This window comes from Elgaria multicarinata, chromosome 18 (genome assembly GCF_023053635.1).
Source record: "Elgaria multicarinata webbii isolate HBS135686 ecotype San Diego chromosome 18, rElgMul1.1.pri, whole genome shotgun sequence".
Taxonomy (NCBI): domain Eukaryota; kingdom Metazoa; phylum Chordata; class Lepidosauria; order Squamata; family Anguidae; genus Elgaria; species Elgaria multicarinata.
The window spans coordinates 23,066,244-23,079,187 of NC_086188.1; the positions used below are offsets into that span (position 1 = coordinate 23,066,244).

A 12,944-nucleotide genomic window follows, 5' to 3' on the forward strand; every position below is an offset into this window, starting at 1 on the left:
ATGGAGATGGAGTGGGAAAGGGGGGGGGAAGCGACGAGGACCAAGAAATGAGCAACCAGGGGTGGGTGGGAAGGGGATGGTGCAGAGGTCAGGAAAGAGAGGGGGGCACGGAGTGGGAGAAAATGGGGTATCAGCAGGAGGAAGACGTGGGCACGCGCAAAATACTCGCTACTTTGCAGAAGTGATTTTATGTTTATCCCAAGTCAACCTGTGTGTCTTTACACCTGTCTCACTTCCAATGCAAACTTGTTTACCTGAAGGTGATACAACGCTGGGCTCTGGATGGTCCAGGCAGACGGAAAACTTGGGCATCGTACCCATCGTAATCCACTTGAATGGGGAGAGCATTCTCGGTTTCTTTAGGTGCTGCCAAAGCTGAAACACAACAGCACAGTGCAATTTCTGAAGCATCATTCAAGCACTGGGTCCAAGCCTCTGGGCAAATTAGCAGTTCCAGCTCTGACCAGGGACAAGCAGGCACTGGCTCCAAAGGAAGCTCAGGCAGCAGTAACAGGATGAAGAATTTCTATCTAAGAGCTCACGGTTAAGTTACGGAATTTGCTACCAAAGGAGGTAGCGACGGCCACCGACTTGGTTGGCTTTAAAAGGGGATTGGAGGATAAGGCTATCGATGGCTATTAGCCGTGATGGTTACCTGCTGCCTCCAGTATCAGAGGCAGTAGGCCTGGGTGCATCTGTTGCCAGGGTAGACCAGCAGGAGGGTGCTACCGCAGGGGTCTTCTCACAGGCAGCTGGGTGGCCACTGTGCGAACAGAATGCTGGACCAGACAGGCCCTTGGTCTGATCCAGCCACAGGGCTTTTCTAATGCTCCTCATGCTATGATGGGCCACATGGCCAGGCTGCAGCCTGCCTGTGAGAGACAAAAGCTAGCACCAGAGACACATGCAGACCCAGTGGCGGCGGCAGTGGCAGTGGGTGTTTAAGAAGCCAGCAAAACAACTCGTGGTTGGTGGTTGTTTTAGCAATCAACTAGGTTCCCTTTGAAATCATGACTCCTGGTTCACACCTAATGACAAACCCAGAATCTTCATTCTCGTGGCCTCCAATATCACCTGTATGCAGACGATACACAATTGTATTTCTCGTCTCCCGAACTTTCTTCTGATGTTCAGGCTAGGATCTCAGCCTGTTTGTCTGATATCTCAGCCTGGATGCTTCAGCGTCGCTTAAAACTAAACACGGCAAAAACAGTTTTGCTTGTCTTCCCTCCCAAACCGTCCCCTCGCTCTTCATTCTTTGTTACTGTTAATAATGTCACACTTTATCCGGTGGAAGAAGCTCATAGTCTTGGCTTCATTTTTGGTTCTTCACTTTCTTTCTCCTCACATATCGAGGCTGTAGCCAAGTCCTGCCGATTTTTCCTATATAACATTGCTAGGATCCATCCGTTCTTATCTGAATCTTCTGCTAAGACCCTTGTCCATGCTTTGGTTATCTCCCGTTTGGACTTTTGTAATCTTCTTTTGACTGGTCTTCCTTCTGCTCATCTCTCCTCTTTGGTCTCTCTTCACCATTCTGCAGCCAAGATTATTTTCTTGGCTCGTCGTTTTGACCATGTTTCTCCTTTGATGAAATCTCTTCATTGGCTTCTGATCCCATATAGAATTCAGTATAAGCTTCTTTTGCTGACATTCAAAGCGTGTCATGCTCTTGCACCTCCTTATCTTTCTTCTCTCATTTCACTCTACCATCCCCCTCGTACCCTCCGTTCTTCAACCGTTACGTCGCTCTCCCACCCAAGAGTCTCTCTCTCTCTTGCCCGGCTTCGCCCGTTCTCTCTGGCTGCCCCGTTTGCTTGGAATGCTCTTCCAGAGCAACTACGTACCACGAGTTCCATTGTAGATTTTAAAACACATTTGAAAACTCATTTGTTTTCAACAGCTTTTGGTATTTTAGCTTGATTTACTGTTCTTATTACTATGATTATTCTCTTATTTCTGTTTTGTGAACCCCTTTCCCCCTTCATACGTTTTAATGTGATTTTAAGGTTGTAAGCCTCTAGGGAGGGTATCGCTGTTTTATTTGTATATTTTGTACAGCACCAAGTACATTGTTGGTACTATATAAATAAATAAATAATCTGCTAAGGTGAAACTGGATTCTGGTTTATTCCTCCTCCTGGTTGTACATCTCCTGAACTCTTTGCACAACGATTAATTTCTTTCAGTACAGCAACTGTGAAAGTTGTCCCCTCAAACAAACAATTAAAATAATGCGGAAGGATTACTCACAAGAATCCCTGCTTTTTCCTTTTTCACTCTGCAGCTGGAATCCAAGTCCACAAAAACACAGCAAAGGAGGGGGAAGCGTCAGAAACACACAAGTTAGTTTGGGCAGCAGAACTGTTCCCGCACTGCTCTGGAGAAGGAACTCACAAACAATATTTTGACAATTCATCTGGCATGCAGAAGAGGATGACTGGATGATGTTTTCATGTGTATGTTTCAATGAGTGTATTTTTTTTTATAGAGAAGCAACTCCCAATTCCATGCATCAATCGAAGTAGGCAAGCAGAGATGAATCCTGCTGGCTGAGGCGCCCCTGTCCCAAAACCGAACTAGTGCAGCTGTCCTTTAGGACTGGGGGGTGGGGGGGGTGGGGGGGGAGGGAAGGAGAGCCAAGGGAAAGGTGCTTTAGCAGGCTGCTTACTTTCCGGGCTGCCAGTTTGATCCGTGGAGTGAAGCTGTTACACTGGAGCTGGTTTTTGGAGGTGTAGAAACTGAAAAAAGAAGAGGACAGTGGAAAGACCATGTTTAAGGCCAGGGGGTTTTCACAGTTGGGGACTGAGAACAGATGAGACAGGACCAGAAGAAGAAGAAGAAGAAGGAAGGAACCAACGGGCGGCACCCAGATGGACTGTGCAGCCCCCTGCTGTGCTCCATTTTAGGCTTCCCCTTGTAGGGTCCGTCTAAAATAAACTCATCTTTGATGATCAAGAACTCCATAGGAATGTAAGAAGCTGCCTTGTGCCAAGTCAAACTAGGGACCCATCTAGTCCAGCACTGACTGGCAGCAGCTCTCCAGGCAGAATCCTTACCTAGCCCTACCTGGAGGATCGAACCCGGGACCTTCTGAATGCAAAGTGGGGGCTCTACCACTGAGCCACGCCCCCCCGAGCATTCCCTTGGCAGCCTCTGCTCCTAGCTGCAGAAAGAGGGCCAAAGGGCAGCTAGTCCACCAGTACGAATTCTTGACCATACTGGGGCTAGAAGCCAGCTGGGCTTCCACTGGCACTGGAGCCTCAGGAGCACCTGTGGGGCACGGCTGCGCAGAGGGCGGGGCTGCAGAGCGCCCTTTCCAAGCACAGTCAGGAACCCTTCTCTTTCCGTTTGTTAGGCAGAGACATGGCGCGGGAAAGGCCTGCAGACCTCTGCAGCAGCAGAACCATACAGCAAATGCAGAATGGGGCTGTGGAGGCTGAGGGGAGGCAGCGGCGCGCCCAGGGCGGGTGTTTCAGGGAGGGAGGGTGTGTGGAGAGCCATACTGCTCTCTGGGTTTGTACTGAAGCACCAGAGCTGGAGAGGGAGAAGAGCCCACGGTGGAGCGCGCCAGGCAAAGGCCACCGCTGCAAGGCTCCAGCCCGAACTTCAGGCCTGTACCTGTGATTTATCCAGTGTGGAATGTTGTAATCATCGCCCAAGCAAGAATCTCCAGGACTGCAGCGATTGTGCAGCTACAAGAAGACAAAAAGGGCACAAGGAGCATCAATCCCTGTTCAGGGAGGGTGTGTTGCACTGAGGGAACTCAGAGGTATGTCCTGCAAGCAAGGGATCTGGCAGCGCACACAAAGGTTGGCAGCCCAGAGGTTGGCAGTCTTCATTTAGCAGAAAACCCCATTCCTAGGCCTCAGTATTTTGGAGGAAGTTCAGAAGTGAATGGGCATCCCGGAAACAAGCCTGGTGTCTGGCAGTTAGGCAGATACACAGGTGCAGGTCAGTGCCCCATTCTCTCCCCTGGCTACTCCATCCTGCCCCCAGGGCTGAGCAGCCCCCCACCCCCCACCCCCACCATCTCCAGGCCTATCTTGCCTTTCACTCCGCTCTGCTACTTCTCCATCACTACATTACCAGTTATTTGGAAATTGTGTATTGTGGAGGTTGAATTATACAAACGTTTGACTCTTCTTCATAGAATCATAGAATAGCAGAGTTGGAAGGGGCCTACGAGGCCATCGAGTCCAACCCCCTGCTCCATGCAGGAATCCACCCTAAAGCAGCCCTGACAGGTGGCTGTCCAGCTGCCTCTTGAAGGCCTCTAGTGTGGGAGGCATTAGGAGGATTTATTCTGGCACAGAAATTGGAGAAGGCAGTTGCCCAGGATGCAAAGCCTGGCGCTAGGCACTGGCTGGTGACGTAGGGGTGAAGAGTGAGGAAGGAAACCACACAAAACAGGGCCTTACCTTAAAGAGCGGCACTGCATGGAGCGGCTGCTCTCCCAGGCACACCAGATCTACCCCAATCCCTACGAAGAGAAGCAAATCCGGGGCAGGGGGTGGGGGATTGGAGGGGAGGAGAGGAGAGGAGAGAGGCGTTGAGAGCCACCTATGCTCTGGTTGCGAAGGAATCTGTTCAAATTCCTACTGGTTTAAGGTGTTTTCATTTGTGATATCAAGTTTGCATCACGTCTAACTCTGTTTATGTGGGACAGCGTTCAGAAGGGTATTCAAAGGGCTCCTACAGCCAATGTGGGGTCCTGCATTCACATTAGAACCCAAGTTAAGCCTGATTTGTGAAAATAAACTTTTTCAATTTAGAGAAAACTCTTCTTCATGCCAACATACACGTAAAACTCTTCATTACACCCACTAGGAAGTAGACTGTACAACAAGAATTGGAGGATTATTTGTGGGGGTGTGGGGGTGTTGTTGTCTGTATGTATGGGAGAATTCAAGCATGCCATTCCTCAACTAAAACGAAGAGTTCTCCTGCTTGGTTTTGCAGACAATATAAAATGTCACTCACAAAATCTGGATTTTAAGACCTGACTCTCAATGTGCGGAGGACAAGACCACCCCATGGCTAGCCAACATGGTGACTACATGCCACTTCCAGAATTCCAAGCAGCATGGCTCCGAACCCCAGTTGCTGCGCAACTCAAGCAGGAGGCGGCTGTGGCACATTGCGCCCCTGTCCTGCTTGTGGGCTCCCAGAGGCCTTTGGTCTGATCCATGTTCTTCCGCCTATCTGAAAAGGAGGCCGCTGCTGCTTTTGGGAGGTGCCCTGAGTTGGAAAGAAGCACTCTTCCCTAGGAGCATACTTCTGTGCAGATGCCTTTTGAACTGCCCAGGGTGAAGCCACTTGAGCAGAATCGGGAGATGGTTCACACCTGTAATCCCTCCCACCTATAGGATCTTCAGAAACACCCTCCACATGGACCAGGCTGATACAATCACCTCCACAATTGTGGGAGCCGGGGAAACAGCTCACCCTACCCTATGTCCAGCCTGGCTCACGTGGAGGTAACGGGAAGGACAATGTGAGAACTTAGCCGGCTCTTGAACACACTGAGAAACTACAGATCGTAACGAAAACCATCTTACCATTATCTATCATGCGCTGTTTGGTCAGGATCATGAGCAGCCGGTCCACTTCGAAGACCCCCACCCCAGGCGTGATAACCACTGACATCTGGCCCGTACGGTCAAAGTTTCGATTGATGTAATGCTTGTCGAACACTAAATAGATAAAAGCCAGGATCAAAAGAACGCCCAATGTTTTGCAAAGAACATGGCTTTCATTAGCTCTCAACAATGACAACTACCTAAAATAAAATCCCTGCACAACGAAGTTCAGCTCATGACACAGGCTTGCACATAGTCCGTCTTTTCGAGTTAACGGACTACTGAAGCATTCTCTCTGGATGATTTTTCCCATTTATGCCCTCAACAATTATTTCCTGTTTATTTCTTATTTAAACAGTTATCCCACTTTTCTGCATTAAGCACCTAAGAACAATAATGCATAGTTAAAATAAAAATACTCATATCAAAACCAGTCTAAAGAGCAAACAAGGACAGATAAACCTGACAGTCAGTAGCAGCAGAAGAAATCAATTCAGCAGGTCAAATCCCCGTCTGGACAACAGAGAAGTATCCTGCTGGCAGTGGAAAGCTATCAGGGAGCCAGCTCAAGCCACCCCCACTAGGAAGGGAGCTCCCAAGGGCGGGCGCAGCCTCGGAGAAGGCAAGTCCTTTCACTCATCCCCCCCCCCCCCCCGATCAAGGGCATTTCACTTGCAAGAGGTGGAACACAGAGAAGGGCCTCCTCTCCTGCCCTGTACAGCGTTAGCGGTCATCACCAGCACTTGACATGTGCCCAGAAAGAAACAAGTGCCCAGCAGAACTCTTGTCACAGGTTGGTCAGTGTCGTGTTTCCTCGCCCTCCCGCCAAAATGCGAGACAATAAAGACCTGTCCGCAAAGCTTTATTCAGAAAATAAACATCTTTCTGCACCTCAAGAGAGTTTAAAGCCTAGGAACTTTCCTCTAGACTCACACTTGGCTAAACAAAGCAAGGCAATTGTCCTTTCAAGAAAAGGGAAGACGGTCTTTCCCCTGAGGCCCTTTCACTTCAAGGAGGATTTCTTGGAAGAAGCCTTTGGTGAGAGGCTAGTCGAGCTGACCGCCTCTTGCCTACCTTTAGCTCCGCCCGTTTGAGCCTACGGCAGACCCTGGGATCGGCCAGCTCTGAAGTCCCCTCCCTGTCGGAGGATTCCTGAGTTCCCACAGACTGTGAGTTGTTAATGTTTTCACTGATAAGGTCTGGTGAAGATTCATCCCTGGCTAGTGAAGAGCCTGGGAGAATCACCTCCCCCACTTCCTGTGTAAGCTGGGATGTTTCTAGTCCTGTTTCTTCAGCTTCCGAATCGGATTCTGACTGATTGCCTGAAACTCTTTCCCCCACACCAAGGGGAACAGGCCTTGTCATGACACCCAGATGCTCCCAATAACCAGCTTTGCTCAGAGCACTGTAGAGCAACTGAAGGTGCCAAACACACTTCAAAAGCAACAAGACGTAGAACATGTTGCAGTAATCCAGGCCCTTTAAAACGTAGGACAGGTTCACATGACTGTTTGATTCCAGCCCTGGTGTGAGGGAAGCTTTTCCCCCTAGGATTTCATATGACTCATCGGTCTCCTCGTCTGACTTTACAAACCATTTACCCTTCAAACATGTTACCAAAGTAGTGCAGGATTGTGCCATGGAGAAAAGAGTCCCAGGCAGCTGAGCGTAAGAACTGCCCAGACTCACCATTAAATGAAAGGTTTATGGCCTCCAAATAATTTCCTTGCGCAGAAGTAGAATTGCACCCAGGAGGAAATCCCTCTAGATGTTAATTACAAAGAAAGAGAGAGAGAGAGAGAGAGAGAGAGAGAGAGGTCGTCATGTTTTAGCTACAATGTCAGAAGACCAACTGTATTATCTACTGGAAGTATTCCCACTCCACCCCACCCCACCCCTTGAGCACCTCTGCTGAGGATCAGCACAATTAAAAACAATGAAATGAAATAATCAAGGATCAATAATAAAACACAAAAATAAAAGCATGAAAACAAGAGCAACCGAGGCCTTAAAAACCAGGGAAAACAAGATGGCCTTTGCTTGGCACCCAAATAGCACCAGCTGAGCCTCCCTGGCGAGAGCGTTCCACAGGTAGCCCTGACCTTCGAAGGTGGGGATACCCAGAAAAGCCCTCCTGAAGATTCCTTTCATAAGGGAGGAGGGAAAGGTCTTGATTCAAAGCCACTTCAAATAGGCTTGGAAGGCATGAGGCTGGGCAATGGCCACGCCTCCACCGGAGTCCTACGCTTTCCTGGAGGCCCTTGCAAACGGAGTAATGAAGCCCAGGCCTGCGGGTCAATGAGCTCTGGGGGCATTGCATCCCTTCCAGGGCAAACACACCCACAGACACCCAGGGCCGCAGGCCGACCTTTCGCACCTCTCAGCTGCAAACCTTACTTGGGAAAGTAGAGAACAAACGACTGCCAGACCAACTTCTCGAAATGTGGGAGCCTACTTTTTAAACACCAGCCTTAAATTCAGCCAATAAATGGTATCATTTTGCCGACGCTGAATTTTGTTTGTGAGGCTGGGAGGTGCTACATCTTCCCTCAGCTAGGCCCTGCCTCTGACGAAACAAGACAGGCTAGCAGGTGAGAACCCGCCCCGCAGCCCGAGCGGAACCATTTCCTTTTGACAAGCTTTGCGCTGCCTCTGCCCCTTCTGCACCTGTTGCGGACACATCCGGCCACGCGCCCGGCCACAAAAGCCTTTACCCTTTGCACACCTTATAGTGAAAAACTCAAGAACCTTTTCATCAGCAACACAAGGAGGGAGCTGCACCAATGCTAAGCAATGCTAGATCTAGAATACGATGCTTTCTACAATTCCAGTAATAAGCATAAGCGAAAATACATCAAAATAGTACCGTACCTGCCTGCTCTAATCGCACCAGGACAGGGTACTGGATGAAGAGTTTTTTAATGGTTACAAGCAACGACGTCCATTCCTCTCGCCTTTCATTCTGAACCACCACCCTGTAAGAAGCATTGGGATTGGGGAACACAGAAATTAAACCAGCACAGAGCTTTATAGGTTATGTAAGCTTCACATCATAAAGAGATGAGGATTTATAGGCAGAAATCGTTTATCCAAAAGCTGCTTCACAGCTAAAAGGCCGAACATTCAACACAAATCTTAAGACTTTCACAAACATGAATTTAACATTTTACAAGAAGGGGAGGGAATCTGGTTATTTTTTCCAAAAAGAGCAGCAAGTTTCAAGCCCTCAGGCTTCTGAAGAATAAAAACTGACACGGGATCAGCAGTTTCTAGCTTCAGAAACTGGGAGTTCTTCCATCAAAGAACTTCTGCCCTCCCTCATAGACCTCCCCGCAGGTACGCAATTATTCAATGAACCACTCCCCCTCAGTACTCCAAAATTTTACAAAAATACACATTTTGCAACTAGTGTGAAATATCCAAAATAAATTTCTTATATGCCAGTCCAGAATCTAGGTTTCTTAGCATGCTTACAAAATTTCTGGGGTATCTTGGAGGAAGACAGAACAGTTTATTCCTTGTACAGAATTGGGCCAGGCTTCCTCAACTCGGTCCCCTCCAGATGTGATGGTCTGCAATTACCATCATCCCCAGCCAATACAACCAATGGGATGGGATACAGATATTCCACAGAAAATGGAAAGACTGCATGGAAACCTACTTGTAAAAGTCTTCATAGGATCTCCCTTCGTGATCCTGCTGAATCGAGGAACGCTGTGTCTCTGGAAATTCATCTAAGACAGACAGAAGCAAGATGATACGCAACTCCCATGGAACTGCAAAGACTGCCGAGCCAAAGACTGTACATCCCAGAGGAGGAAGCAACACCCTCCCTCCCTCCCTCCCTCGCAGACCAGCAATCTCCAAGTGTGCTTAAGACAGAGATCGCTGAAAACCCTCATCCAGGAGCCCGGAGCCACTGTCCCTCCCAGCTCTAATGAGTAGTGAATGAGGAAATGAACCCTGTGTTGTCTTTTTCCTGTCTGCTGCTGTGGCTGATCTGCCCCCGACATTGCTGGTTTGGGGCAGATGCTGAGCGGGGGCATTCCCCACCCCACCCCCACCCCCCGGTGGGGCTCAAGCTCCTGCCTCCTGCCTCCCAACCCCATGTCCTACCCTGGAGGTTGCTGCTGCCCTGGCGTGGCTGGCCTTACTTCGTATCCAGCTCCTGCTGTTTCCTTGCTTGGCAAAAGGGGTTTTCCTATACATGTCTACTCAGAAGGAGAGTTCAGTAGGACTTGCTCCCAAGTAAGCATGCATAGGATTTCAGCCTTCATCTTCTAATGATCCCAAATAGCAAGGGAAAGGGGCCAGCACCCTAACACACACACGAGGGAAAGTAGGAAGAGGAACATTTATTGCAACTACTTACTTAACGACTTGGCATCATAGAATGTTCTAGAAAAGAGGATTACTGTCACTTCATGGCTGCAGTTCTTCTCCTGTCCGACAGGAAAGGAAGCTGATGAAGGCTCTCATGGGATTCCTTAGTACACGGCACGCGCGCAAACAGTCGTTTCAACCAAGCGGAATGCTCTTTAGCGTCTCCTCTCAACGGGAGAAGACATCACAGCGAAGAGGGCCCAGGGACAGGTGCTCCTCTTTAGAGGAATTTAGCACTTCTGGCTGGGATCAGCCACCTCCTGAATCCCTTGTTCATGACAACGTTACCCAAGCAAAGCCTTCTCCATCCCCAACCAGCACAGCTCTGGCCACCAAGGCAACAAGAATGGCTTCTCCTCTAGAAAGCCAAATGGAGGAACCGCCCCCGGCGCCTTCCTCTGGTCTTACGGAGAAAAAGCGGGGAACGGAGTCATGAATGAACGATACAGAATGGGAAAACATCGCAGCCACCAAGTGCTTAATATTTATTTAGTTGTGAGAGTCAAGTAATGAACATGCACACGGGGAAACTCAACTCTATTCAGAATCCTGTATGGTTCTCTGTATACCTGAAAGCTACTTATTTCATCTCTATCCTCCATCCGAAGCCCTTTCTCAAGGCTGCTATAATTCCCTGGTTAAAAAATGAAATGCTTTTACATGAGCAGGCCGCCGACTCTTGCTTTAGTCTAATTCACCTCCCAGGACCCTTGCGCACCTGACGGGCTCCTGTTCCTCTCCGTTCTTGGGAGCCACCAATCCCTCGGCCAGAGACAGCAGGTGCTACCGAGAAATTGTTGGATCCTGGAATGGATCCTGGTTATGTTTTCCATTGCTTTGTTATTTGCTGAGGATCTGGAGGAACAGAAGACTCAGCAGAAACTTAAAGGTCAACTCTACACCTGGACATTGAGTGTCATAATTGAATAATTGTCTAACTGATTGTCTTCAATTAAGGGTTGCAAGGAGTTGCATCATTGTACAGGTTGTCTATAAAAGTAAATGTATTTTCATGTTCAATACTTCCCTGTCCCTTATTTAGTTGTTTATTTAGTACCCTTATTTAGTACCCAACTTGATGTGAGCTGTATTGACTGACCGTTTGTAAGTATTTGTATCTGTACTGCCATAACTAAATTATATATTTATTTGCCAGTAAAAGGTTTATTTTAACCTACATGAATCTCTGTCTTAATTCACATCTTTGCTGACTTGGCTGAGAACTGCTGCAACCTCTGCTAGTCTCTGGAAGGCCCAGACAGAGACTTAACACAAAAGGTTATGTGCCAGAATCCCAGTCTGTGCCATAACTAATCAGCTTTTAAAGCCAACAGAAATCTCAACAGAAATCTCCTACCCTTGCTGACATTTGATTTGTACCTCAGCAGATTGAGCTCAGTTTGGGTCACTGATTGTGACAAAGGCTGAGAAGCCGTGGCTCTCCCGGAAGTGCTCCAAAGGATGCCAGTTACAAGCAGGCCTGTATATGAGCTAAAGTTGCAATGCACCATGGTCCAAAAAAGGGGCCTGCCCTCTTTTCTGCTGTAGGGCCAAAGGCACAGAGTTACCTTCCACTTCGTGAAAAGATCAGCAAGGAAGCCGTTCACAGCTTTCTCAAAGTATAGGTCCCCTGCGAAGGGAGGAACAATGAAACGTTAGAAGCTTCATGATGGTATGAGCTGTGCGTTAGTGAAACAGACCGCCGCAGGAGGTGGCAGGTTCTCCTTCACTAGAGACATTTAAGCAGAAGTTGGGCAGATCTGCCAGGGATATGGCAACTGCATGATTCCTGCACTGATTGGACTAGATGACCTCAAAGGACCCATCCAACACTATGATTCTATGAAAAAGAGACAAAAACTGATTTCTGTTTTCTACTGTGCCAACTTCCAAGGTGTCTCTTCTACATGGGCAGGGCCCGAGTTAAGAGCTGGAGCAAATGCTCTCGCAGGTTTAGTCTCCAATTTAGAAGGATCTCAGGCAGCAATGTGGGCAGCGAGCGGCCCATGATGGAGGCCTCAGAGAGGCACTGCCAGTTGGGAGAGAAGGAGACTGTACTGGGCTAGGCGGACCAGGGGCCTGGCTTGACGTAAGGCTGCTTCACATGTTTGCTGCATCACGATTTACAGTCTTCAGCAGAGCAGTGCTGAAATGAAAGTGCATCGTGCAGTAGAGCTTGCCCTCTGAGAAACTATCAGCCAAGAGGCTTGTTAGTAGGTTATACAACAGAGATGAAACTATGAAGCTATTGAGCAGAGACCGGCAACTTGGAGGCCTCCAGGCGTTTAGACGACAACCCTCATCAGCCCCAGCCAGCCTGGCCAATGGTCAGGGGGTTCGGAGTAGCTGGGTCTGGCTGCTGTCTGTTATGAGCCCCTTTGTCCTCAGAGGTGGGGCTGGCTGGGGCAGAGCCCGGGCTGCAGAACAGGCTTTCTTGGCTCCCTCCCTCGTAGCCTTTAGGCGAATGGTCAAGATGTGGTTATTTTGCCTGGCTTTTGGATTGCTAGAACTATGCAACCCATGGCTACAACTGGCCTATTGCTACTCTGGTAACTCTCAGCTCTTTTGTATTTTACTGTTAGATTACTCTGATTTTATTCTATATGCTTTTCATCTTCATTGTAAGCCAATGGGCGGGGAGGGGGTGTTCTTATGGCTGAGACAGTATAAACCATCAAAACAAATAAGCAAATAGTCCCTCAATGACATGACACTTGCTTTAGATGGAGAAGGTCCCAGATTCCACCCGGGCATCTGCAGGTGGGGCTGGAAAACCTGGGGGTGGCAGGTGCTGCTGCTGCTGCTGCTGCTGCCGCCCATGGGTGTCAACCACACTGAGCCAGGTGGACCCAGGGGTCAGATGCAGCAGGAGGGCAGCTTCTTACATTCCTTCCTAATATTCTCATCCCAGGTCTATGAAATTATAGTTCCCCGTCCTACTGTTTACTTTTTCTGAAAGAAAACTTGTAAAACGTTCTG

General features: G+C 48.7%; 1 protein-coding gene across 2 annotated transcripts in view; it reads right to left on the reverse strand.

Moving 5' to 3' along the window:
• Nucleotides 1-12,944, reverse strand: part of DEPDC5 (DEP domain containing 5, GATOR1 subcomplex subunit) — a 58,927-nt gene that overhangs the window by 33,709 nt on the left and 12,274 nt on the right. For both annotated transcript variants that reach the window (XM_063144062.1, XM_063144061.1), the window contains exons 10-20: nt 11,534-11,595; nt 9,955-10,024; nt 9,244-9,316; nt 8,454-8,557; nt 7,272-7,346; nt 5,562-5,696; nt 4,422-4,483; nt 3,622-3,695; nt 2,672-2,741; nt 2,254-2,287; nt 255-375 (exon numbers count right to left, since the gene is read on the reverse strand). In XM_063144062.1, the coding sequence (XP_063000132.1) occupies nt 255-375; nt 2,254-2,287; nt 2,672-2,741; nt 3,622-3,695; nt 4,422-4,483; nt 5,562-5,696; nt 7,272-7,346; nt 8,454-8,557; nt 9,244-9,316; nt 9,955-10,024; nt 11,534-11,595 (880 nt within the window). The remainder of the gene's footprint in view (nt 1-254; nt 376-2,253; nt 2,288-2,671; nt 2,742-3,621; nt 3,696-4,421; nt 4,484-5,561; nt 5,697-7,271; nt 7,347-8,453; nt 8,558-9,243; nt 9,317-9,954; nt 10,025-11,533; nt 11,596-12,944) is intronic.